The 25,871-nt window shown below is 50.2% G+C and overlaps 1 protein-coding gene across 1 annotated transcript in view; it reads right to left on the bottom strand.

The window, feature by feature from the left end:
* The window catches only part of LOC119395187 (uncharacterized), a 123,239-nt gene extending 115,173 nt beyond the window's left edge, over positions 1–8,066 (bottom strand). The window contains exon 1 of the mRNA XM_037662465.2: positions 7,831–8,066. Within this exon, the coding sequence (XP_037518393.2) occupies positions 7,831–8,066 (236 nt within the window). The remainder of the gene's footprint in view (positions 1–7,830) is intronic.
* Between the last annotated feature and the right edge of the window lie 17,805 nt (positions 8,067–25,871).

Here is a 25,871-nt window from a genome sequence, read left to right as displayed (position 1 = left end):
GCCTTGCACAATGAGCAAGCTGCCCAATTTTTTCCAATACTAGGCGCACCAAGTATAACCGCAGTTTTGAGCCATTTGGCGTGTGCAACGTAGGCGCAGAAAAGCAGACTGTGTGTTGATACAAAGCAAACATCCCACAGAGGCCCGCTCAGGCTAGTGGCAAGCCTGCCGTAACGGCTCGGTGCCGTAGAACGTCGGCAGCAGCCGCCCGCGCGAGAGCTGTCCAAGGTCCACGGCAAGCTTCGACGGCGAGGCATTTGCGCCCCCGAAAAACATGGCCGCACTGCCAAAAGCAGTTGTCGTGCACCTCGAATCTATCAAGTGGCCGCCGTGCACTCTGTAGCTTGTACGGTCCGAACTGATGCTTCCTTTTGCTTTAGATTCATGTCCTTAAGCTTCGACAGCAAGGTAATCGTGCCGCTTCAGCACCGTTTTATTGCTCAGGATCCGCTGCTCGACGTTGACGCTTCGAAGCTGCTTCGCGCTGACGAAGTTCAGGGTCCGCCGCTCGCTTCAAGCGTTTGCGTTCAGCGTCGCGTGCCCTTCGCTTCTCAGCTTTGTCTTGAGTGGACGTAATTGGGCTGATGCTGACGCGTGCTTGGGTCAGCCCACTCACTGACGGGACTGTTGCTTCCATCACACTTCATCGGAAGCATCAAGGGAGTCAAGCGGAGTCAACCGAAGCAAGCGCTGCATTGAACGCGCGCAGCGCTCTACCCGCTTAGAGGAGGAGAGTAGCGCATGCGCCGCGAGAGCAGAAGCGAGAACGCAGGAGAAGCGCAATCAGGTCGTAGTAGAAAAGTGGAGAGAGTAACGCGCAGCTGTTGGAGAGAAGGAAGGAGGAGAGTTGCGCACACGTATTGTGAGTGCGGACACCAAGGCCAATGACCCCCGAGCTAGAGATGCGCCGCATCTAAAACTTTCCGACGCGCGGAATCGAACGGGCGACCTTTCGCTTTCCAGCGCGCGGCGTTAAACGGTTACGCCACCAACAGTACCGTCTTTCAGCCTGCTAACGGCGAGCTATTTATATACACCATTTTCTTCAGCATGTTTTCTTAGTCACCACATAGATGGCGCGATGTGGGCGCGCGGCGCGCTTTAAAGATCGTCGCCCCGCTCCTGCGAACGCCGTTGCCCTTCGCCCTACATGGCATGGTCGCCTTCGTGCGCTTATCTCGAGGAAAGAAGGGGGCGGCCGGGGGAAGGTGGAGCGGGGGATTGTACGTCTTGCGCTTTCTCCGCAATGTCGACGCTTAAGTAACAGAGCCTACAAAGGTCACTTCGCTCCCTGCAGCGGCCTCGTTTGCGAAAGGAGCCCGCTGTTCAAACAGAAATAAGTAACAACAGTGTCAGTTAGGTCGCTCTCGTCCTGTGTGTACCTGTTCGTCCCTTTCGTGCGTCCTGCTTTATGTTTGAGCAGTGCCCTTCAAGTGTCAAGCTGTGACGCATGATAGTTCGCGCCCGTCCTGTGTGCGTTCTTTTCGTGCGTCCTTTGGGCTCGAGCGACGCTCTGGCAATTTTGAGCTGCTTTCCGTTCTTCGCGTTACATTCCAATTTATTGCTATCGCATTCATTGCTTCGCCGTTGTGGCGAAACTGGCTTTTTTTGAGAGCCATACTAAAATAGTCGATGCTGTAGGCTTAGCGAGTGGGGATGGGCGCTTCGAAATCTCGAAAGGACATACATTATGCATTTGTTAGCTCTTTCTGATCCTCCACAGCTGGCATGACTTGACCTGGCGCCAGCTCGGGGACACGTTATTTGGCTTTACGCTGCGCTTTTTTGAATACCGGAGAGACTAAAATGCTGTATTGACTGCTAGAACCATGGTTGGCAACGGAACGGACGACATCCGCACTTCTAGCGTGAAAACACCGGAGCATGAAGAAGCAGCTTGAAGCGTCTCGCGGCACACGCAGACGACGGGGCAAGCCGAAAGCAGACGACGCGGCAAGCCAAAAGCAGACGACGCTACGGGGCGGTGTAGCTCCTCCGTCGGTCATTGGCCTATCCGGCAGCCGGAGAACGTCACGAGAATGAGTCTCGGACCCATTCTCGGAACGGCGAAGAACGACCGACGTGCGCGAGCAAAACCACGGCCGGCGAACGGCAAACGGTGCACGGCAAGCCACCGTGCCGCTAGCGTGAGCGGGCCATTAGAGTTTCCAAGAAGAACAGTGGTGTGTTCAGTGAAATTTAACCTGCTTACGACGTTATAGCACGCAGCAAATTGCGCAAGCCCTGAAACTAACTACTCTGAGATACTCAAATCGACAACTCAAATCGAGGATATTGGCTGCAATTTCTCCATTCCAATTTGTTGCATTCATGTGCCTTTCTTCGCAACTCGTCGCGCCTACAGGACGGTGTCGCGAGGAGCTTTTTGCCATCTCTGAATCAGTGCCGGCCTTCGCATGCGCAGCACCCACCCACGGCGATGAAAAGCGACGCCACCCTTTTAATGAAACATATGTCGCAACAAATGCGCAAGGAGCAACAACTGCGTATGCAGGCAATACACTCGCTCTTCGCCAGCACTCGGAGCAAAGATGGCGATCGAGAGCAACTGTAAATAAACGAACTCTCCGAGCGGTCCGACGCGACGCCATTTCGCCAACAGCGAAACGGCGAGTCGCAGAGAGGCTGGAGGAGGGAGAAAAGAAAGGAGGCGCGCTTTCTTCAAAGTATGTCGATACTTTACAAAGCGAGCGCGCAAACCAGGGGCAGATCATTCAGCGTTCAAAGGGTTCAGATGAACCGGGCCCTCCTGGCTTAGGGAGCCCTCCGATGGCTGGAAAAAAATGGCAAACTTCGTGGTTCCGTTCGGAAAAACTTAAGCGTCCTGCTGATATTCCTTGATTGAAACACACATTATATATTGTCGCGGTGTCGTGACGTCGACGAAGGCAGCAGTCGGCGTGTCCAAGGTGAAACTCTTTATTTGGCCCAACTTGCGGCTGGGAAACGGAAAGTCAAACTATAGCAATACACACAGTACACTGATAGTGCCGAAAAGAGCATCGGCCGTCGAATAACAGAACCGCGGCAAGGCGTGTCGGCATTTATACATGCGGCATCGAACATTCGAGACTTTTAGCTTGTGAACGAGTTAGTTCGAGAATGAACTCAGCTGTGCGAGTTTGCGGCATCGAGCCCAAAAGACGATCCTAAAATAATCTCGAATGTTCTCGGACATTCTGGCGCGCTTTGCGCAAGGCAGCAGCTACACGTGAAATGGACCGGTAACATAAACCACAAAGAAAGGCGCGTGTGTGGCAATATTTTCATAATGCATGCTTCGAAAATGCTGTTCATTGCATAATGCGCATAATCTTAAAGTTAGTTCACAGTACTTCTGTCTGTGGTAAAAACGTTGCACTTGCCCAAAACCACGCATCGCGTAGAGCGACGGAACTGAACCAGCTTATGGACACAGTGTGTAGCCGTACAGAGATTTGAGCAGCTACTCTCACCTGTAACTATGCAAATAAACTTACGTTTCTTCTTGTAAGAACGCGTCTTCCTCACTGGAAAACGTCGGCTATGGGAACGGACAGCGGCAGCCAGATACCGTAACGAGACCCGCCGAACCCCACTCCTTACAATATGTATTCCTAGGATACAAGCGTCATGTCAGGTTAACGCCTGTGCTTTCAGTGCTGGCTCCGCTTTTATAGCAGTCTAACACACCTTGAATTTTTATTCCTATGATTAAGCAAGCCATATTCAAGCGTTGCTCGACCCCGCAGGAATAAGCTAACGACAGTTACGTATGGTGTTCACATCATCGCTCCATAAAGTGTAATTCCTGTCGATAATACTTAGGTATGTGCTCTAACGTGAGTGCTGACGTTACCTCAGACCATAAGTTACCCTTTAAACGCCAGTGTTTTCGACGTGCCTGGTAAGCACACGACGTGCACACAACTACTACACTTTCAAAAACACGTCGATCCACCGCGTACCCCTTGGCTGAAAGCCAAGAAATGCAGCATAGAACTACTCGCTGACTGCTTCGCACGAAACGGATTCCCACAAGGCGTGGGATTTGCCGATTTTTTTTTATTCTTTCAGAGCCCACATCTTCCGAACATCTGCCTTGCTTTGGTTTCCACTGACTAGTAGCTGCAAAGTGCAAGCAAGACGAAGAAATCTAAAAAAAGACGAGGTGTTTCCTCCAGCCGTGTTGTCTAGCACACCGCGTAGCACTGTGACAAACCAAACAGCCCTTTATTATCTGCAGCCAAGAAAAATTCGAGAAGGTCTGCAAAACTTTATGCTTTAAAGAGAAAACTTTGACATTTTGAGACTTTTATCAGTGACCCTTGATATGAGAAATAAAGTAACACAAGAAGAGTCTGGCGGATCGCACGCTTTCTGGGAATCATTTTAATGCGATGTAATCACCGATGCCGGATTTCTTGTCTTTGAGCAAAGTGTTACGAGGTGGATGGTTGTGTCTGCGCAAATTGAGTGTTGAACACATATCGTGTGCTTATGAGGCACGGTGACTGCACTAGAATGTAGAGGGTAGCGTATGGTCCGACCTAACGTCGGCACTCTTGTTAGAGCGGGGACGTAAGTTTCATCGCCATGATGTGCATTTCATACGTAAGCAGCGTGGAGAGTTGGGCGAGTTGGCACGAGTTCATTCTGGTAGAACTGCGCAGTGGGACGAGACACGAAGATGTGTCACACGTAGACATGCCATACGTAGTGGTCGTAGGCTTACTCGCGCTATACTTGACTATAGCTAGCTTGAGGAATCAGAGATATGCAATGCTTGTTACGTCGATATAAGACCGGTTACGGACGCTACAATTGGCGCTGTCCTTCAATTGGCTTCAAATGGGACACTACAATTGGCACTGTCCTGACATGAGGCTTGCACAGGGTCTTTTCGCGAAACAATTTGAAGCACTGGTATCGACATATTTGCACAGCGCAAAATGAACGAGGACAGGCAGCTTTGTTGTGCAGTCTTCCCGCCTGACAAGTCCTGGCTTTCCCAAGCTTGTGCTGGTGTCGGCAGCGAAAAAAAATGCTTGGAACCAATAAACAGGGAGATGAAACAGCAGCAAGCTGTGCCGCCAGTGATAATAAGCGAAACTCGGTGCTCCCCTACCTGCATAAGACTTCGCACAACTTGAAAAAAAAATAGGGGACAAAGTAGAAGTTAAAGTTGTGCTCTCTACTCCGGTAAAACTATCAGTGCTCTCTAAGCGCGTGAATGCTCAAACCACATGGAGGGGCGTTTGCACAACAACACATAAGAGGCAGCTTGTAGCATGCGCGGTGGGTGCTATGTGCTTGATCTCGTTGACTTGCTGCAAGACGTACTTTGGATAAACGGGCAGATGCCTGAACGAGCGTTTAAAGGAGCATTATTATCACGTTACCACAGCTGTTCAAGGCCATCTGGGCATTCACTTTGAAACCGGAAAGTGCACCGTTGTAGCGAAACATCGTGAGCAGCTCACACGTGAAGTCATAGAAGCTAATAAAATGCAACACCTGGCTGACCTATGTGTAAGCATGCCTTCTGTTGCCCTCACGAAAAAGGGAATGGTTTATGTGGCTGTGATGTTTGTGCGATTTCGCTGATATGTGCCGTTGTTGTCTTGTGTATATACTTCAAGCCTGATCGCTAATAAAATTTAGCTGCAGTCAGCGCCTGTATCTTGCACTCTCTCCGTCCTTGTTCATTTTGCGCTGTGCAATTATGTCAAAAGAATGCGTTGGCGGGCTAGTTGGTGAGAATCCATAGTGCTTTCTAGCGCGAAAAACGACACCACAAGAAAGAAGACAGACCGCAGCGCTCAACAGAATGTGTTATGTCTTCTTTCTTGTGGTGTCGTTTTTTGCGCTAAAAAGCACTTTGTGCAAATATGTCGATGCTCAATCACCAGCTAGGCCAAGCAACCGTTCTTTCACGAAGCATTAGCGTGGCTCATGTGATAGAACATGTGACTTCTATGCAGGATGCCTAGAATCGATTCCGGCTGGAGCCGCGATCTTTAATTCTTGCTTGCATCACCATATTTAGCCTATCGACGACACCGCTGACCTCGGCACCGCGTTTTCAGTGACACGGGCTCCCTCACACTGGCGGCTTCAGGTTTCCAAAGTCTGGGTTAAGATGGACTGAGAATCACCTGTGGCACATACCCGCAATCCGTCGACCACGGTATGCGGGTATATGCCGCACGTGGCTGGTGGAAGGATTTCATGACGTACGCGCCAGGGAAGCCGCGTTGTTCATATGACTATATGCGACTCGCGTTCTTCATATATTCGAGTCCTCCTGTGCCAATTTTGGTATGCGCCAAGCTAAAGAAACGACCACGAGAGCGGCAGGACGTAGGTGGATGGATGGAGTCACCGTCACGACCATGTGAAGATAGATAGATAGATAGATAGATAGATAGATAGATAGATAGATAGATAGATAGATAGATAGATAGATAGATAGATAGATAGATAGATAGATAGATAGATAGATAGATAGATAGATAGATAGATAGATAGATAGATAGATAGATAGATAGATAGATAGATAGATAGATAGATAGATAGATAGATAGATAGATAGATAGATAGATAGATAGATAGATAGATAGATAGATAGATAGATAGATAGATAGATAGATAGATAGATAGATAGATAGATAGATAGATAGATAGATAGATAGATAGATAGATAGATAGATAGAAGCGGCGAAGGTGCTTTTGGTTCGCGAAGAAACGCTTCGCATCTACAGTTGAAACCCGCAATAACGAAATCGGCGGGGAAAGCACAAAATTTCGCTCTTGCGGGAATTTCTTTGGCGCGAGAATGCGGCAGAAAAGACATGGAATTTACGAAAAACACATTTTATTTCCAAAAGTCAGTAAGTTTGCATTGGCGGGCCTTACCATGCAGTAATTTCATGCCTCTCGATCGGGAATCTCGTTTGCCACGGCACAAAATTAGCTCCGTGCACTGGTCAGTGACGGCAGCACTGCGCTCTCACCAGTACCGTCATCAAGTGCGCCTACAGGCGAACCTTCTTCCGGCTCCGCTGGATCAGCACAGAATCGTGGACAGCGAGCTGCACGCAACGCCTAATTCTTCGGCGATGTCCATTTTTTCCCTGCCCTTTACCACCTCACTGATGATTGCAGCCTTATCTTCCAGCGTGATGAACTTCCGCTTTTTCGTTGGAGGCGGCATCTTCGCAGGCAGCGAAATCGGACGAGGCAGTCGCGACACACAGTTCACGTTGCACCAAGCGACCAAGCAAACGCTCCGCAAATGGCACCACACACGCGCGCAAATCCGACAAAGCCAAGCACAGAGCCAAGTCAACGAACGGAACTCTATGAGGAATGTGGATTTGGTTACGTACTCCGCGATAACGAGCAGGTGTTTCGGCAAGCCATCATCGTCATCATTGTCGCCAGCTTTATGTTTTTTTTTTTGTAAACAATGATGGCGGCTGCTTCTCAAGTGCGCTGTAGCGATAGTTTTGCACAATTTAAGTGTAGTATGAATGCATTTCAGCAGTTTTCGAATGTAGTTAATGTTGCGCGAGTAGATTATTTGCGCACTCGTGTTTCAAAAATTTCGTTAATGAGGGACTGCGGTATGAATATCTTTCGTAGTCGCGAGTTACGAAATGCATTGATTTCTATGGGCGTTCGCCGGTGCTCCGAAAATATTTCGTTGCGGTGAGAATTTCGTTCCCTCGGGATTTCGTTATCGCGCGTTTCGACTGTAATAATACACTCATGGCGTACATAAGATGCCGACATGGTCTGCGACAAGTCAATGAAAAATTGTCTTACTTGTCGATGCGCCGCAGCTGCTTCGAGAGCTCGCTCTGCTCATTGATGAGCTGCATCTGCTGCGTGGAGATGTGCTCCAGCTGGGACTGGAGCTGCGGCACGGCTCCCACGTTGGGCGGCAGGTCTCTCGATGCCTGCAGCCGAGCCTTGAGCTCCTCCTGCTGGCGGCCCAACAGTCGCAGCTGCTCGCAGATGCCTTCGAGCCGTTCCTGCGACGACGCAGTTACCACTCTCATTTCCGGCCACGATTGCGAAAGGAAAGAAAAAGATTAGAGCCCTTCCGCTACTGTAAATGTGGAAGACAGTGAAGCTGTCACTATGGTGGCTATGCTATAGTGAATACTGCTATAGCGAAATTTCAGTATAATTTTTCATTTGATTTACTTTGACAATACTGTCACGTGGTCGTGACGTCGACGAAGGCAGCAGTCAGCACGTCCGAGATGAAACACTTTATTAGGCCGAACTTGTGGCGGGGAAAATGAAACTCCAGTTTACAGCAATAAACTGATAGCGGCGAACAGAGCGTCGACCGTCGATCAACTGACAAGCGGTCACGCGCGTCGGCTTTTATTCGCAATGCCCATAGACTGTCGCGCCGCCAAGCGGAATTTAGGAGCGTCCTCTCGAGGAGGGTTAGTAGACGACAAAATGGCAGCACTACGCAGTCGCTCCCTTCTTAGGCTGTGCTAACCTCAGTGTTAACGCGTTGGCAAGGAAGGAACACTACGACTTGGCATGTTCCCTGCATCAGTGAACAAACCGGGACCTCCGTGACACGAGAAATCTGATTCGTTCTTGCGAGGCGCGAATTTTTCGTGAAAATACGTGGCGACTCGCGCTTTCAATGCTAGCCCACAGCGTACGCATACTATCAGCTTCACGAGGCTTTCTGTAACCACGTAGGTTAGTTAAATGTTATCGTCTGACATATTCAGTTGAAGCTCACCCTGTTTTACTTGTATATATCATTGGTGACTGTTTCTTGTATTTCATGAATCCCATAACACTGTAGCGGGAGGTCTCGCCGGCTCGCGATGTGCTCTTGTAAAACTGAGCGATCTCAAGTTGTCGATACATTAAAATATGCCTCTATCATTTGTCAGCAAAGCGCTGTTACTAATCGTGCGAGCGACGTTTCAATCATTCGAGGACGCGTCCGCTCCACGCCTTTCGTGGAGCGAACGCTTTCCACGCCGTCCTTCGCCAGTGTGTTGGTTTCATAGCCAGCGCTGCGCCGCTTGTTTTTTTACGTTTGTTGATAGGTGGCAGCACACTGCAAGCGATTTGCTCGTTGACCGATCTGAGAGCGAAATGTTCTCCGCGCCCAGACGTCTCTAATTGTAAACGTGGCGACGCGGAGTGGTCGAAGTTGTTCGGTGGAGGAAATTCTTCAGATTGCTTTCAGCAGTGATGTTGAAAGAAACCATCTTTACGACGAGGATTTTTCACTGGACGTAGAAGACTGTGAAGGCACCGAGAGTGACAGCGACGGTGAACGATCAGCTGCTAACTCACGAGGAGCGAGTTGCACTTCACGTCCCCTCGTGCGTTAATGTTCTTTCACGCTCGTAAGTCACTTTGATTGTATTTAATGTATAATATCCTTGAGCGAGATCAAAATAAAAGCATAGTTCCTCTTGTGCATTGCATGTATCAATTATTGTGGATATTATGGAGCGCCGCATGCCGCGAACACGCTCGAGCTCGACCAGAGAAGCGAAATGGTTAGAGCGTTGGAACGTGCAGTCACAGCCACAATCCACGCCTCTCGGCCAACTTCTTCGACGTTGCGAAAAGGATACGTGTGCATTCTTTTCGATATTCGTGTTCCGATTGTGCTGATCGAGCCTGCAACATGCGAGTGAAGTGAATTGCACACGGCTAGAGTTTCAGCATGGCTGTGGCACAAGCGCTACTGAATGGGAAGTTAAATGCTTGTGTTCCGTTGAAGACGTAACTCCGCGTTCCCGACTGCACAAGTAATGACGACGGCGTATTATGTTTGCAAACCATCACCACGTTAAACGTACGGTCCCGTGCAGCAGCGATCGCGCTACTCGCTGGCGGCCTACTACTGCGGCAAATCCGTAAGGCAGGCTCGGTACAACGTATCTATAAACGTTGGCTCGGTACGTACTACCTCGGAGTGCCGTTCTGCTCATACGTCAATTTTAGTTGATGCAGTTTTATGTAGCACGCACAGATTTCGCAAAGCATCGTTATGCACGGTAACGGAGCTGAAATATAACATTTCACACCACAGCAAATAATTAGGTGGCGAGTACTTAGCACTTTCCATGGTTTGGGAAAGTAGTTTAGTCTCATATATCCAATTCAGCACTGCTCATGACTTCATCCGGTGAAAGTGGCACGAGCCGTACGTCCGCACGTACTATCTGTTCCTATGCTAACAAACGAGTTGACCCTCCTCCTGGCGCCATCTTGAAAAGCACGGTGCGCCACCTATAGTTCGTGGGCATTGCGAATACAGGCGCTATCCAACTTTCCAGCAATATCGCTGGTGGCAGCGTAATCTCTAGACAAAGCTGGAACAGTCACGTGCAGGGCGCAATCTTAACAAACCGATCTACTAGAATCGCGACGCTTCTAGAACACTACTTCGCGGACAGCGTCGAGCGTTGATAACCGTCCCTGGCGGTCAAACCCGAATACATCTAAACAAGACGGAGTGGGCGTGGCATTGCCCCCCTCTGAAAAAGCATCGTCCCGATTCTTGTGAAAGAACATAGAAGAGAAAAAAAAAACAAGTGCATACACAAATAAATTACAATAACAAAGGAAAAAAATAGAGTCCCCAGGCTCGCTAACGCGCAAAAAACGGCTTAAGGCGCACGACATGGACGACTTCAGGTCGAGCACGGCGCCGCTGAGAGTTCGTAATGCCGTCAGGGACAACCTCATAGTCGAGTGCGCCGAGGCGTCGAAGTACCCTGTACGGTCCGAAGTATCGTCGAAGAAGCTTCTCACTAAGTCCTCGTCGGCGTATTGGCGTCCATACCCATACACGGTCACTGGGTTGGTATTCCATGTGGCGTCGTCGAAGGTTGTAGCGGCGGCTGTCAGTCGTCTGCTGGTTCTTGATCCGTAGGCGGGCGAGCTGTCGTGCTTCTTCGGCGCGCTGTAGGTAGGTGCATACTTAAGGTTAACAGCGCGAAAATAAGACATTCCAGTGATATCTTTGCTTATGTTTTCACCTTCTGTTACCGATTGTTTTCTGTTAACCCGGGTATATAAGAGCATTCGTGTCAATAAAAATTCAGTTGGAAGTCAGCGCTTGTCTCGTCTTTTTCCTGTCCGCCGTGTCTTATTTTCGCGCTGTTAACCTTAAGTATGCACAACCAACTAGCCCAGTCAGCCACTTTATTATGTAGGTAGGTGGTCACGTCGATGTTTTCCTCGTCGGTCACGTTTGGTAGCATGGCGTCGAGCGTCGTTGCCGGGCTCCGTCCGTAAACCAGCTTGTATGGCGTCATCTGCGTCGTTTCCTGTACGGCCGTGTTGTACGCGAAGGTCACGTACGGAAGGATGGCGTCCCACGTCTTGTGTTCGACGTCGACGTACATGGCCAGCATGTCGGCGATGGTCTTATTTAGACGCTCGGTGAGGCCGCTGGTCTGTGGGTGGTACGCGGTGCTGCGGCGGTGGCTTGTGCGGCTGTATTCCAAGATCGCCTGAGTTAGGTCAGCCGTGAACGCCGTACCTCTGTCGGTGATGAGAACCTCTGGGGCGCCGTGCCGAAGGACGATGTTCTCAACGAAGAACTTGGCTACCTCAGCGGCACTGCCTTTGGGCAGGGCTTTTGTTTCGGCGTAGCGGGTGAGGTAGTCGGTAGCCACGACGATCCATTTATTTCTGCAAGTCGACGTTGGGAACGGCCCCAGGAGGTCCATCCCGATCTGCTGGAATGGTCGCCGAGGAGGCTCGATCGGCTGAAGGAAGCCTGTTGGTCTTGTGGGCGGTGTCTTCCGTTGCTGACAGTCTCGGCACGTCCTTACGTAGCAAGTGACGTCGGCGGCAAGGCGCGGCCAGTAGTACTTTTCTTGTACTCGTGCGAGCGTTCGGGAAAGTCCGAGGTGTCCAGCCGTTGCGTCGTCGTGCAGGGCATGCAAAATTTCTGGTCGCAGTCCCGAAGGTACAACGATAAGGTAGCTGGCTCGCGCCGGAGAGAAGTTCATCTTTACGAGGACGTTCTTTTTCAAGGAAAATGATGCCAATCCTCGACTGAATACTTTTGGGACAACGATGGTCCTGCCCTCCAGGTATTCCACTAGACCCTTCAGTTCCGGGTCGGCTCGCTGTCATTCGGCGAAGTCTTCCGTACTTATGGCTCCCAAGAAGCTGTCATCATCTTGGTCGTCGGGCGTTGGTGGGTCGACGGGGGCACGAGACAAGCAGTCGGCGTCGGAGTGTTTCCTTCCGCACTTGTACACGACAGTAATATCAAATTCTTGAAGTCTTAGGCTCCACCGTGCGAGGCGACCTGAAGGGTCCTTCAGGTTAGCTAGCCAACACAAGGCGTGATGGTCGCTCACAACTTTGAAGGGCCTGCCGTAGAGGTAGGGGCGAAACTTTGACGTAGCCCAGATGATGGCAAGGCACTCCTTTTCTGTTGTGGAATAGTTGACCTCTGCTTTCGACAGCGACCGGCTAGCATAACTGATAACCCTTTCCAGTCCGCCCGTCCGCTACACAAGGACGGCGCCGAGTCCTATGCTGCTTGCATCGGTGTGAATCTCCGTATCGGCGTATTCGTCAAACTGCGCAAGTATCGGAGGCGTCTGCAGGCGTCGTTGCAGTTCGTAAAATGCTTCTACTTCCGTTGTTTGCCACCTGAATTCGACGTCGGTCTTCGTGAGCTGCGTTAGTGGCTCAACAATCCGTGAAAAGTCTTTGACAAAGCGTCTGTAATAGGCGCACAAGCCGAGAAATCGGCGCACGGCCTTCTTGTTGGTGGGTGGCGGGAAAGCGGCGATGGCAGCTGTTTTCTGCGGGTCTGGGAGCACTCCAGTCTTGCTGATCACGTGACCCAAAAACAAGAGCTCCTCGTACGCGAAGCGGCACTTTTCTGGCTTCAGGGTGAGCCCGGAGTTCTTGATTGCTTGAAGTACGGACTGAAGTCGCTGGAGGTGTTCGTCGAAGTTCGAGGAATACACAACGTCGTCCAAGTAAACAAGGCAAGTCTGCCACTTCAAGCCAGCTAATACAGTATCCATGACTCGTTGGAAAGTCGCAGGTGCCGAGGAAAGACCGAAAGGCATGACCTTGAACTCGAACAGGCCGTCCGGTGTTATAAAGGCGGTCTTTTCTCGGTCTCTCTGGTAGACTTCAGTTTGCCAGTAGCCGGTCTTGAGGTCCATCGACGAAAAGTAATTCGCGTTGTGGAGTCGACCCAGGGTGTCGTCTATCCGTGGGAAAGGGTACACGTCCTTCTTTGCGATTTTGTTCAGGCGACGATAATCGACGCAGAAACGTAGGGTCCCATCCTTCTTCTTCACTAACACCACGGGAGACGCCCACGGGCTGTTGGACGGCTGGATGATGTCGTCGCGTAGCATTTCATCGACTTGTTTCTTAACGGCCTCCCGTTCCCGCGTCGAAACCCGGTAGGGACTCTGACGGAGTGGTCGAGCATTTTCTTCTGTTATGATGCGGTGCTTAGCAAGGGGCGTTTGTCGGACCCGCGATGACGACGAGAAACAGTCCCTGTAGTCCTGCAGAAGGCGTCGAAGCTGTTGCTGTTGGCGAGCGGGAAGACTTGGGCTTACGTCGAAGGGTGGCTCAGGGATCGTCGTCGTAGCTTCGTCAGAATCTGAAAAGGCAAACGCATCGCTGACGGCCAAGCTTTCTTCGATGTATGCAATCGTCGTGCCCCTGCTCAGGTGTCTGTATTCCTGGCTGAAGTTCGTTAGCATCACGCTTCCTTTTCCTTCATGCAACAGAGCAATGCCCCTTGCGACGCAAATGTCACGGTCTAGCAGCAAACGCTGATCGCTCTCGATGACACCTTCGATGTTTTCAGCTTTTTCGGTGCTGACGGAAATTATGACGCTGGAGCGAGGCGGGATGGTAACTTGATCCTCGAGCACGTTAAGGGCATGTTGACATGGACTCGTATACGGCGGTGTCGTTTTGTCCGACGATAGGGTTATCGATTTGGTTCTTAAGTCGATGACGGCGCCGTGATGATTTAAGAAGTCCATGCCAAGTATGACGTTCCTGGAGCAGTGTTACAAGATTACGAAACTCGCAGGATACGTGCGATTATTGAATGTGACTCTTGCTGTGCAGACTCCAGACGGCGTTATTAGATGGCCTCCAGCGGTGCGGATTTCGGGGCCTTCCCAAGCGGTCTTAACTTTCTTCAACTTCGTGGCGAAGGGCCCACTGATGACGCAATAGTCGGCTCCAGTATCGACGAGAGCGGTGACGTTGTGTCCGTCGATGAGAACGTCGAGGTCGCTAGTTCGTCGTCTTGCGTTGCGGTTGGGTCTCGGCGTCGGGTCACGGCTGCGTCGGTTTGTTCCGCTGCTTCCATGTTGCGTCGTCGGGTCTTCTTCGGTCCGCAAGACCTCGTCGTCAGGGGTCTGTCTGGTTCGCGTCGTGTTCTGAAGGTTTCGTCGCGACGTCGTCGTCGTCGGCGGAGGATCTTCGGTAGTTCGTCGTACAGCAACCGCAACTCCATCGGTTGCTGCCCTTAGTTTTCCGGATACGGGCTAGGCGACCGGCCCCGGTTTGGGCCAGTGTACGGCCGGCGGTGCGGTGACATGTAGCGGCCGGGCGACGGCGAGCGTGAAGCACGCCGTTCTTGCCACTGCGTTCCGGTTAGGTAGTCGTCGATGTCGCGAGGCCGCTCGCCTGGCTGCGGTCGTGGCGCGTTGATGGCGAATCCTCGTAGTCCCATCTGTCGGTACTGGCAGCGGCGGTACGTGTGGCCGGCCTCCCCGCAGTGGTAGCAGAGCGGGTGGTTGTCAGGGGCGCGCCAAACGTCGGTCTTCCTCGGCGCGGATCGCTGGCCGGCTGGCGGGCGGTATGACGTCGGTGGTGGCGGCGGCGGTGCCTGGCGGCGGAACTGCTGCGGTGGCGCGGCGTCTTGACGCGGGTGAGGAGGAGCGTTGCGGCGGACTGCAGCGGCGTAGCTGACCCCTTGTGGCTCAGGCTGCACTAGTTGAGGTGCTCGCAGGGATTGCTGTATTTCCTGGCGCACGACGTCAGTAATCGAGTCTACTTCAGGCTGCGAGGACGGCAACAGTTTACGCAGCTCCTCCCGCACGATAGCTCTGATTATGTCTTGCAGGTCGTCGGATTGCAGCGCTTGAACCTCCCCGTAGGTCGTCGTGGTAATCCGGCGGTTGTACTGCCTCGTACGCATTTCAAGCGCCTTTTCGATCGTTGTGGCTTCCGAGGCGAATTCCGCGACCGTCTTAGGTGGGTTACGAACAAGGCCGGCAAAGAGCTCCTGCTTGACTCGTCGCATTAGGATGCGGATCTTCTCATCGGACATAGCGGGGTCAGCATGGCGGAAGGTGGACCATTTCTTCAGTGTACATGCCGGTGTTCTCGTTCGGCAGCTGTACACGAGTCTCTAGCAGAGTTTCGGCTCTTTCCTTCCGGACGACGCTCGTGAACGTGTCCAGGAAAGCGGCGCGAAAAAGGTCCCAGGTTGTGAGCGTGGCCTCTCGGTTCTCGAACCATGTTCGAGCGGTGTCTTCCAAGGCGAAGTACACGTTCCGTAGCTTGTCGTTATCAGTCCAGTTGTTGTAAAGGGCGACGCGGTCGTACCTTTCAAGCCAACTTTCCGGGTCTTCGAGCGGTGACCCACGGAAGGTAGGTGCCTCCCTCGGCTGATGTAGCAGCACAGGTGCAGGCACCATGGGTGCTGTCGCCGTCGCTGATGCGGTGGGCATGGTCGGGGTCTTCCTGGTCTTGTCGGGTAGAGGCCCGTACTCCGGTGCTAGGCCTTGTTGCCTACGGCTAGCTCGCTGGTCGTGGTTGGCGTCGATGTCTTCTCCGCGCTGGGGGCTGGGTTCACGGCTTGACGGGGGCGTCCGGATCATGAAGGAACAGCACCTCCACCAGATGTCACGTGGTCGCGACGTCGACGAAGGCAGCAGTCAGCGCGTCCGAGATGAAACTCTGTATTAGGCCGAACTTGTGGCCGGGTAAATGAAACTCCAATTTACAGCAATAAACTGATAGCGGCGAACAGAGCGTCGACCGACAGCCTCGTAAATTTCGCGTACCATCTGTTCCCGGTGACGCTTAACCACTGCGGAAATGGCTAGGCTGGGCGATGCGTGGGTCAGCAGGCCTTCAATCGCCTTATCACAAAAAGAAATTGATTTTCTTCAGAACGCTTGCACACGTGAGGCTCATGGCGTGCTATCGCGATGATTATGTTCCATAGGTTTTCACTGTTTTTATCTTTTTATTCTTCTTCCTACATTTGTCAGATACTGCACAAGTATATAGTGCGCGGTGCTAGCAAATAAAACTTGTTGTAAGTCAGCGCCGCCGTCTGTGTCCTTCTTTCTCTTGTCCGCCGTTTTTTAGCGCTGTTTTTTATGTGAAGTACGTCGTACCAACTCGCCCAAGCAACCACTTTAGATCCATGAATAAGCCACTTGTTTTGCGCAAAGAAAGAGCCCGTTATTTCTTTGCGCAGACCAGCCATACATTCTGTGGCTTATTCATTGTGCACGCCTGAATTCCAGCGCCATAGGTACACTAAAAGCACAATCACAAAGATGAAGTAATCATAACACGATAGCAATACAAAATGAACGGCTTGAAGCAACTTGCATGCATTGGAATTATATTTTAATAATGATTTTATCGTATTTTACGAACACAAGATAACAAAGCACAACTGTACTTAACATTTGAAACTAACGAGAGCAGACACGTTCAACAACACCACAAACACAAAACGAACCATTCAGTACAAAGAATATTAGAACTTCTGAAGATATTACACTAAGAACACAAGAAAATTCGGGAATGTGACATAACTAGAACAAGCAGGAAAGAGCAAGGAAAGCTACAAACAATCTAGGAAGAACGTAATACATTTAACGAGGGACGTAGTTTTCACAATGGCGTCCACCAATGATGAATATTTCTTCAGCAAATAGGCCATTTTAGTAACTGAGTGTCTTAATTTGTTCCTCTTCGTATCTCTAAAAATGTTCTGGTGCAAAACGAATATGTACTCGTAAGAGTGTATGTAGAAAAGATATTATCACGACTGGTTTTAGGTGGGGAGCACCTTATGCGCTCGGGCTGTCAGCGTCTCCTGTCATCGTAGCCCGTCATGGTAAAGCGAGTGGCAATTAAGACGGCGTGTTCGCCCAGGAAAAGCTCGCGAGAACGCGTGCTCGCCCGCGGGAGACAACGCCACGTGAGCTTCTCTTAGTGGCAAATACCCCTGTCACACTGGATGTGTTAACGTCATGCGGTTCGAATGTCATTCGGTGTAACGAATGCCATTCGATCCGAAGTGCTGCTACACGGCAAAAATTAATGTGATTCGTTCATGATATCAATGTCGATAATTCAGAAAAGTATGGCTGGTAAACTTGAGGATGGTAAACGCAGAGTGGTAGAAAAGCGAGGCTATTTATTTTAAAAGAGACGTGGGAAGTTGCTTCGTTCCATAAACACGCGTAAACATTTTATGTCACAGACTATTTGGCCACCACAAGCCAAGGCGACGCTTAGCCAGTAGCCACAGCCGATAGAATGAACCATGAATGAATGAACACAAGCAGCATGGCTGACATAGGAGTGCCGCTGAACAACGATGCTAAGCTGCGGCAAGTAAAGCGTTGAGTTGCTTTGTACTTGGCGTTACGAGGAATGCGCATAAGCCAGAAGAGGATACTTGATCGTGAGATAGAAGAAGAATCAAGGCGCAGCCAGTTGAGTCTGCACGTAAAGCAAGGCGGTGTGCGTTCGCTTAATACATGCGCGGCGTGACGACAAAAGACAAGAAAAACGTGTCGCGTCTATTGGAGTTTTCTAGAACGCGAAATGACAGGTGTACCCATGGCAGTTTGCGCTGCGATAGCACACACGCAAAAACACAGAGCCGTTCGCTCGCTTTCAAAATGCGGTCGCACGCGCGTCCATGCGGGAAAGCAGTTCTTACGGAACTGCACACAATTATCTCCCCAAAGCCGTGTGAGAGCAAACGTCCCCGTCTGGGTGCAGTGCGCCCGTGGAGCTGAAACCACCGCTGCACGTACATTATGGCCGACGGCGCCGGCGGCCAGACGCCACTGAGGCGGAGAGTAAAAACATTTTGCGGCAGCCTTCCGTGCACCTGCTGTTGTTAAAATGACGCCTTAAAAAAGCAACAATAATAACTTGTTTGTGTGAATGCATGTCAAATTGAGAATCCTGAATGCCACATTGCAAGTAGTCTCTGGGGTAGAGAGTATAAGTTCGGTTCGACAGTGACGACGAGTGTGTTTTTCGAACTAATTCGATTGCTTAAGTCATTCCATTCGAATGACAATAAAATGTCCAGTGCAACAGGGGTATGACAGGGGTATAAAGACGGCGCAGGAAAAGCTGTTTCTGCGATGGGTGCTGGACGCTGTATGTGACGCTGTGTGTAGCAAAGAGAGGACGCTGTCCTCTCATTGCAAGTGGCACCGCCACAGGTTTCATGTTAGGAGAGCTGTCTTGTATAGTATAACATAGCAATGGCTGGGAAGCGGAAGTGAGGAGAATGCAACAGGCAGCTCCGCCGCTTCCTTCGAACTACTAGTGCGTAGCTGTCCCAAGTTTTTCTTTTTTAAACGCATTTCTTAGTCGGGCTATGTAAGGCATCCGGCATTGTCCGCGCGCCTTTCCGTTCTCACTCCCTCTCCCATAGCAACAGCTGCGAGCGCGCGCTCTTATCCTCACCCCTAGCAACCGGAGCATGTGGTGCGAGAGAGTGTAGGAGAGGGTAGGTGCAGTGCTTCGCCGCTCCTTCTCTCGCCGTTCGCTCTCTCTCCTCCCTGCGCCCCGCTCTCCCGTCCGCTCGCGCCTCACTCTCGACCGTTCGCTGGCTGGGCGCCTCTCAAGAACATCCGGAAATGTGTGCTCGAGACGCCGCTGTGAAACGCCAACGGCGACCACAAGGCTGAGATTATGGCCGTCAGGTACAATGACAACACAAGCAGGTGCTGATGAATGTGTAAATAAATGGTTACGGTACAAATCCTCGTCTCCCCTATTGAAAATCGTGGGTTGGTGGATGCTGGAATTGTTGGTGGATAAGGTGGAAACAATAGTGGACAAGGTGGAAAGAATAGTGTATGTGGTGGAAGCTGTGGTTGTCATAATGGCTGATGATGGCGAGAATGGAAAAAATGGTGGCAGATCGTGGTGGTGGTGGCGAGCTTCTTTTGGTGTTAAGTGGAAATGCTGGCTGATGGTGGCGAGGAAAACATGTTTTGGTGGGTGGTTGGTGAACAAGCTGGATGATGGTGGCACGATGGAAGTGCAGGTGACATTATCTGAAATCACTGTCACCTCTTATGTTTTCCTGTCGAATGTGCAGAAAAATATGTTTAAAGTTCAAAGAAGCCAACGCCGATCATTAAGCTTTCCAGCCCGCATTTTTTTATTCATTCGGCGTCAATAAATTTGTGGAGCGCAGCAGCCGTGAATGTATACATTTTACGCACGTAGTTATCTGGTTTACATACGCGATGTGCAGCTGCATTGTGATGTTTACAAGCATAGAAGTGTCGGTGTGAACAGCGACAGTAACTGTGTTACATCACCGCGCAGTTCCCGAGAAGTAAATGAGTCCTTCCAGCGGGCAGACCAGAAAACAGCCGCCGCTTGATACCGCCACGTTAGAAACGCAACTCTCGCAATTCTTGCGCACTCATTTACCTCAGAGGCACTTTAGGGTAACAGTGAAAATGCATGCGAAGCTAAAATGCACAAACTTTTACCTTCGGCCTGCGTCGAGATAAGCCCCACCAAGTATGACTTCCACCATCATATTCTACCACCATGATTTCCACCAAAGGTTAGGCATAGCGTACAGACCGAGTCCATCTACGTGTCATCGGCGCTCCTGGGTTTCAGGATACACGATTCTGATGAGTACGAATGACTTTGCAGCACAGCTGTGGCACGGCCGCTGCATAAAAAAACAGGTGCGGCCTGCTGCGTCGCGTCGCCGTCAATGGGCGAACGCGGGTCGGCTGAGCGGCAGCTGTTTTGGGTGAGGGCGCCACTAGCACGGTCCTCAAGACAGACGCCGGTTCGTGTTAGTATGTGGTCGCCTCAGGATTTATGCGTGTCCATGTGCAGTTTCGTGTGCTTTCTCGTGTCCTTGTGTGTAACCGCGCGTGTGAGCAGCTTGCCTCATGTTTCCTGCGCCTGAGTACGGTTTTTTGGTGCGCGCGTGTGTGGCAGGTGGTTTTTTCTAGCGGTGTGATGACGCGAAGCTGTTGCGTGCCGGTGTGCAACTCGAACGTGTGAAAAGACGCTGCTGTGAAGTACCACGTATTCCCATGCGATCTACAGTGTCGGGAAGCGTAATATTCGTAACAGAGCACTTCTTTCTCTCATAAACGAACGCTAAAACAGGCGCGCGCCGCCGCATACTGACGACAGCATCAAGCCACTGCGCCGACTGTGACTGCTGTTGCTGTTACCCCCAACGGGTGCGCGCAACGAAAAAAAAAAGACGAGCATCAAAATACGCCCAGGGCGAACCCCTACCCTCTCCACCGAAGTCGCCGTCGCGGTTGCGATAGCCTAACACCCGCGCAGATCGGGAGAATTCAAGAAATCAAAGTGGAACCAACCGATTCCGCAGACGAACCGGCGAGAGGAATCCCTTTCCCCTAGCTGTCGCTGCGCTACGAGCCGAACATGTTCGCAAAATCGGGAAGGATCCAAACGAGAGACGACGGAGGGTAGGACGGTATGGTGAAGTCGGCGAAGAAGTTATGTTGTTCGTGTGAGTTGTGTAGGCGCTGTGCCGTGCTCGCGACCGGGCTGCAGAAATTAGGCGTCTTTTCCTCTTCAAGCCACTACCGCCACCACCAGTCGATCTTGGATGATCTAGTGATGACACCGTGGGAGCACTGTTTAGAAGAGTGTCGCCAAATGACGGTGACCAGAGCTGGAGTTCATTTGAGTGTTTTCTGGAAGAGAAATATTCCAGAAACGTTCGAAGAATTGTAGGCTGCACAGGTTTGGTGAATATTCAAGGCCTTTAAGAGTTCTTGGATAGTTTCTAATGGATGAGAGTGCATTTGTAGCACGGTAAGTTTGTTCCCGTTGTTTCACCATCTAAGTGATGTTGTGAGTTGTAATTGATACCTGCCGAGTGCCGAGTGTGGATGTTTGCGTGATGCTTGTACTGCCCTAACTGAGAATATATTTTGTTTGTGTTGTCAACTCTTGGCTCTAACTCTTGCTTTGGACCACAACCGGCATTTGTTGGCGCACTAACAGGACCTACATTTAAATTTTGTGTGCTTTTGTGGTGCGTTTCGGTGGGCCGATAAGTCAGCCCTTGAAATCTGCCCGACGACTGTCTGCCCATTAAGGGGATCAGTGATTGACTGACACTCTTCATTTCAGGTGAGTCAAACGGGCAGCATTCGTGGAGAGTATTGAGGCCCACTCTACAAAACACTGGTACTCCTAGGGAAAACTGTTCACATATGTGGGGTAATCGGCAGTTCTAATAACGACTTCAATATTCAACGTGTAATGTGCAGCTATAAAACGCGTTATCTACGGCCTGATTGTAGTAAGTGTCGGGCCATGTCGGGCGTACAAACGCGGCTGTCGAAGCGCCTCTCCGTGAACAGCTGTACCAGTGTGGTGGCGCCAGTGCGGGCGCAAGGAGAACTAGGCCCCGGTCGCAGTTTCGGCGCCATGCAGCAGGCCGCAGCTGTTTTTAGGGGCGAAGCTCCTTATAGCGGCACCCGTTCGTCCCTCGTAGCGTAGTATGTAACCAGTCTTACGCTTTGACCTGCAAGGTGGTGCCGGTGGGAGATTTTTCCTGTGCGTTGTTGAACAATAAAAAATTCGCAGCGTTAGCTAAAAGCCGACTTCTGTCACTCATTCCCATTAGCAGCCATTCTTTACCTCCAAGGTAGTGCCTGGTGAGATTTCTCCTGTGCGTGATTAAACAATAAAAATTTTGTTCAAAACGCCGTTGATTGATGAAATAAACCAACAAAAGACGCCAGATGTTTTGTAAAAGCAAAACGAAAGAACGCCAGATGTTCCTAAAGCAAAACGAAAAGACGCCAGCTGCTTAACGAAAGACGCCAGATGTTTTCTAAGCAATGGTTTTCTAAACAATGAAAATTCACAGCGTACATGTAAAATTAAAGTGCGCTGCAAGTCGTCATAACTCATCGAACCTTTAGTATAAACGCGCCCGATCTCACGTCGGTGATGATGTACTGGGCAGAATTCACGGAAGATTCACGGTTTACCGATGAACCTCCGCAGCTTCGCCCACTCATCATCATTCACTCCGTGGATATGCTGTGTTTTTATGTAGCGGCCGCGGCTGTGGCATCGGCCAACCTAAAAGAAGCATTTTTTCTTGTGTACGGTGCACGGTGTTAGATATATACTGTTTAGGTGTGGACACTTCTCGGCTTGCATGCAGAGCGCGCTCGACCAGATAAAGTAACAACGGCGCGCGTCTGTTGGTCCGGTGACCGCAGCGGGTATCTAGCGGCGGGAAGACGCAACTTAATAAGAGCAAATGATTTCTGCACCGTTGCTATAGCAACCGACGCGGTCGGCGGCAACGCCGGCGTCCGCTGCATGTCTTGTTTTTCGCTCGGGGAAAACGCGGTATGCGTTTCTAACTTGAGTTGCTGGCGTGCCGTAGCCGCGTTCGCTGACTAGGAAATTCAGATTTCCCGCGAAGCGCCAGTTGCCACGGGAACGCGCTTTTGTGTTGAAGTTGCATCATCCCGCCGTTAGGTATCCGCTGCCGTCAGCGGTCCGACGGGCTCTCGGCGTTGTTACTTTATCTGGTCGATCGCGTCTCACGAGTTTCCTCACCTAAAGAGTATATATCTTACACCGTGGTACGGTGTCCGCACAAGAAGCGATGAGCATAGATGCGACGCGCTTCCAACAAACGCCTCCGGTCACCAAACGCCGCCGGTCGCACTCGCCGGCGCTTCTCTTACACGTATGCGAGAACATAGACTTGACAATTCGTACACCTTACTGAACCAATATGATGGCATATTTTTACCGCGCACTGCACTTGTTTTTGGTCTAGCTGTTATGCAGTTGTAGCTAATGATACAGCGTCAGATCGGTACGCTGGCACGGCTGCGCTGTACGTCGCGCGAAAAAAAAAAAACATCCCAATACTCAATCAATTGTACGCGCGTATTTATCGAATGAGATTAGAGTCGACATAAAGCCTCTGCATATGTCACCCTTTGGGAAAAGCGAGAAACTCGGTCCACTTGACATTTTTTATTGGAGTTACGTTGTGAATTCTAAAAGAAAGTTAGCGCTGTTGCCATTATCGATCGATGTGCCATTAATTACCGGCAGCAGTTTGTTTTCGTTTAATAACTATGCAAATTTTACTTAGTAGGATGTGAAGATCGCGTCTCTCTCCAGTATGAGACATACAAAGCTAAAGCCAAACGTTGTATTAGTATGTTGACTAGTCATTTTGTAGGACGCAAAGCAATTGTCAGCGTGGCGTAGTTCCTTGCACGAAGCCAAGTCTTCACAGGCAAAGTCTCTGAATGTAATTTAAAAAAGAACGTTTTTGTCGATGGTGTCAGCGGCATTTTACGTACTCGATCTAAGACATCATGTCCTGGCAGTCACAAGTATTTTGCACGATAAAGTGGTGGCGGAAACAGCATCGCTATTAAATCTCTGTAAAGGTGTTTGCGTGATACACAGTACAAATATTCATTTGAAAACCTAACTGTTAAAAAAACGAACAGAGACATTTTTGTGTCATCCGTTGATTGTCCTCTGTGTGATGTGCCAGAAACAACTGAACATTGTTTTATAAGCTGCAGAGATGCAATCTTATTTTGGGATGTGCTGCAACGAACTCTTCAAAAAGACTTTGTGCTAAATTCACATTCCGTGCGATATCTCCTGCCAGCGAGTTGTAATGACGTACCATTTGACATGCTTCTTCTCATTGGAATGCATAGTCTGTGGAAGACGCGCATGTTGCAGAGAAACGCAAAGCCGATAATTTCCTCAACAGCCCACTTCATTAGGATGGCCACTCAGCTAAGAGATGTATACGAGCAAATCGAAAGTCAGCCAGAATGGTATCCGGTATTGGTGAGGTGCTTATCCTTACCGCTGTTCTAGCATATAATTGGAAAAGGCTGTTGCTATAGCGTTACTTGATGTATTCGCTATGAGATGATTCCGAATTCGATAGTGCCGTCTGTTAGTCATTGTGTCGCGATAAGAGCATAATCAACATATTAGTTCTTTGTATTGAATTGCGTTCAAGTGCCATGTCTCTGTTGAATAAATACCATGAAAGACAAAAAAAGTCAGCGTGGCGTAGTGGTAGAGTACTCGGCTCTGGAACCGCAGGTCGCACGTTCGACTCCCGGTGGCGGAAGTTTTTTTTTTTTTTTTTGCATACCGCTTTTTTTTTTCCTTTTTCTTTTGTACTAATGCTTTCTACATCGCCCTCTACACAATTATTTATGTGTGACAGCTAGGCACGATGGTCCCGACGCTGTAGAGCCGTTTTATGCCCAGTTCTCCAGCATCCATCATACGCCAGCATCCAGCATGCACCATGTGCCACCATCTTCCAGCACCATAATGATGGATGGTGGAATCCACCATTCCACATGGTGGATAAATTTTCAATAGGATTATAATAATAATAATATCTGGGGTTTTACGTCCCAAAACCACGATATTATTATGAGACGCCGTAGAAAATTTTCAATAGGGTCATCATTAATTTACGCCATTAAAATTACTACGACGTGTACTCTCGACGCAAGAAATGCATTCGCATTTCCTCAAGATGCCCTTCGGGGAGGTGGGGGCATTTTTTATTCCAGAGAGCGATTTGAGAGAGTGTTTAGTAATGTTCGGAGAGTGCTTGTAGTGCCGGCTCGCTGGCACATTGATCCTCATTATTTTCGAAAAGTAAGCTTCCAACGTAACTCGTGCTGACGATGTCGCGCTTTTTTCTAGCTCCTGCGTATCTGAAATGCGTGGCGCCCACCCACGTGCTGCAGCATGTGCCAAAATATACGCGCATTTATCCTCCTCCCGAATGTTTTGCGCAGGCTCCCCTAGCCGGGTGTGTTCTTGCGCGCATGCGTGTGTTAATGTGTGCGTGGATAAGGGAGTGCCAGGTTGCGCCAAATTTCTTCAATATTGATGCAGCCGCAGCATTGCTGAATGAAGGAGGCGGAAGCGGACGTCGCTTTGGTTGTTGTTGGACAGGCGCCATTTTCTGCACCCTGTGCGGAGTGAGACTACATTGTAAACAGTTCTGTAAATAATCTACTCTCAACACTCTTGGTGGAGGTGCTGGGTAGCGTAACGCATGTTGTGGCTCCTGCTCGAGAGGTTGGCAGTGTCGCCAGCACCATTCGGCAAGGGGTCGTCGGGGTTGCGCCGCTGCGCAGCTACATAAAGGTACGAGAATCGTAGCGCTATTATACACTATAACTTATTGGAGGGAAACAGCACGAAAGACGAAAGACCAGGCAGAGAAGAACAAATAAAACAGCGCTGACTTGCAACAAAATTTATTCGTCAAACCACGCATTATATACGTGCGCAGTTGAAAACGAGAAGAAGAAACAACACATGACAAGTCGAAGATAAAAAAAAAAAAACTAACAGAAGCATCACTAAAAAGCACGCTCATTGCGCGTGCAGTCATTCTGATAGAAAAGCAACCTCCTTTTCTGACAAGGCAACTGAACATCTGCTCACGCATGCGTCACCCAGCCTAGCTATTTCCAAGGCCTCCAGTATTTCACGTGTAA

The sequence above is a fragment of the Rhipicephalus sanguineus genome, chromosome 5 (genome assembly GCF_013339695.2).
Source record: "Rhipicephalus sanguineus isolate Rsan-2018 chromosome 5, BIME_Rsan_1.4, whole genome shotgun sequence".
Classification (NCBI taxonomy): domain Eukaryota; kingdom Metazoa; phylum Arthropoda; class Arachnida; order Ixodida; family Ixodidae; genus Rhipicephalus; species Rhipicephalus sanguineus.
This window is presented reverse-complemented; position numbering and strand designations above follow the sequence as displayed.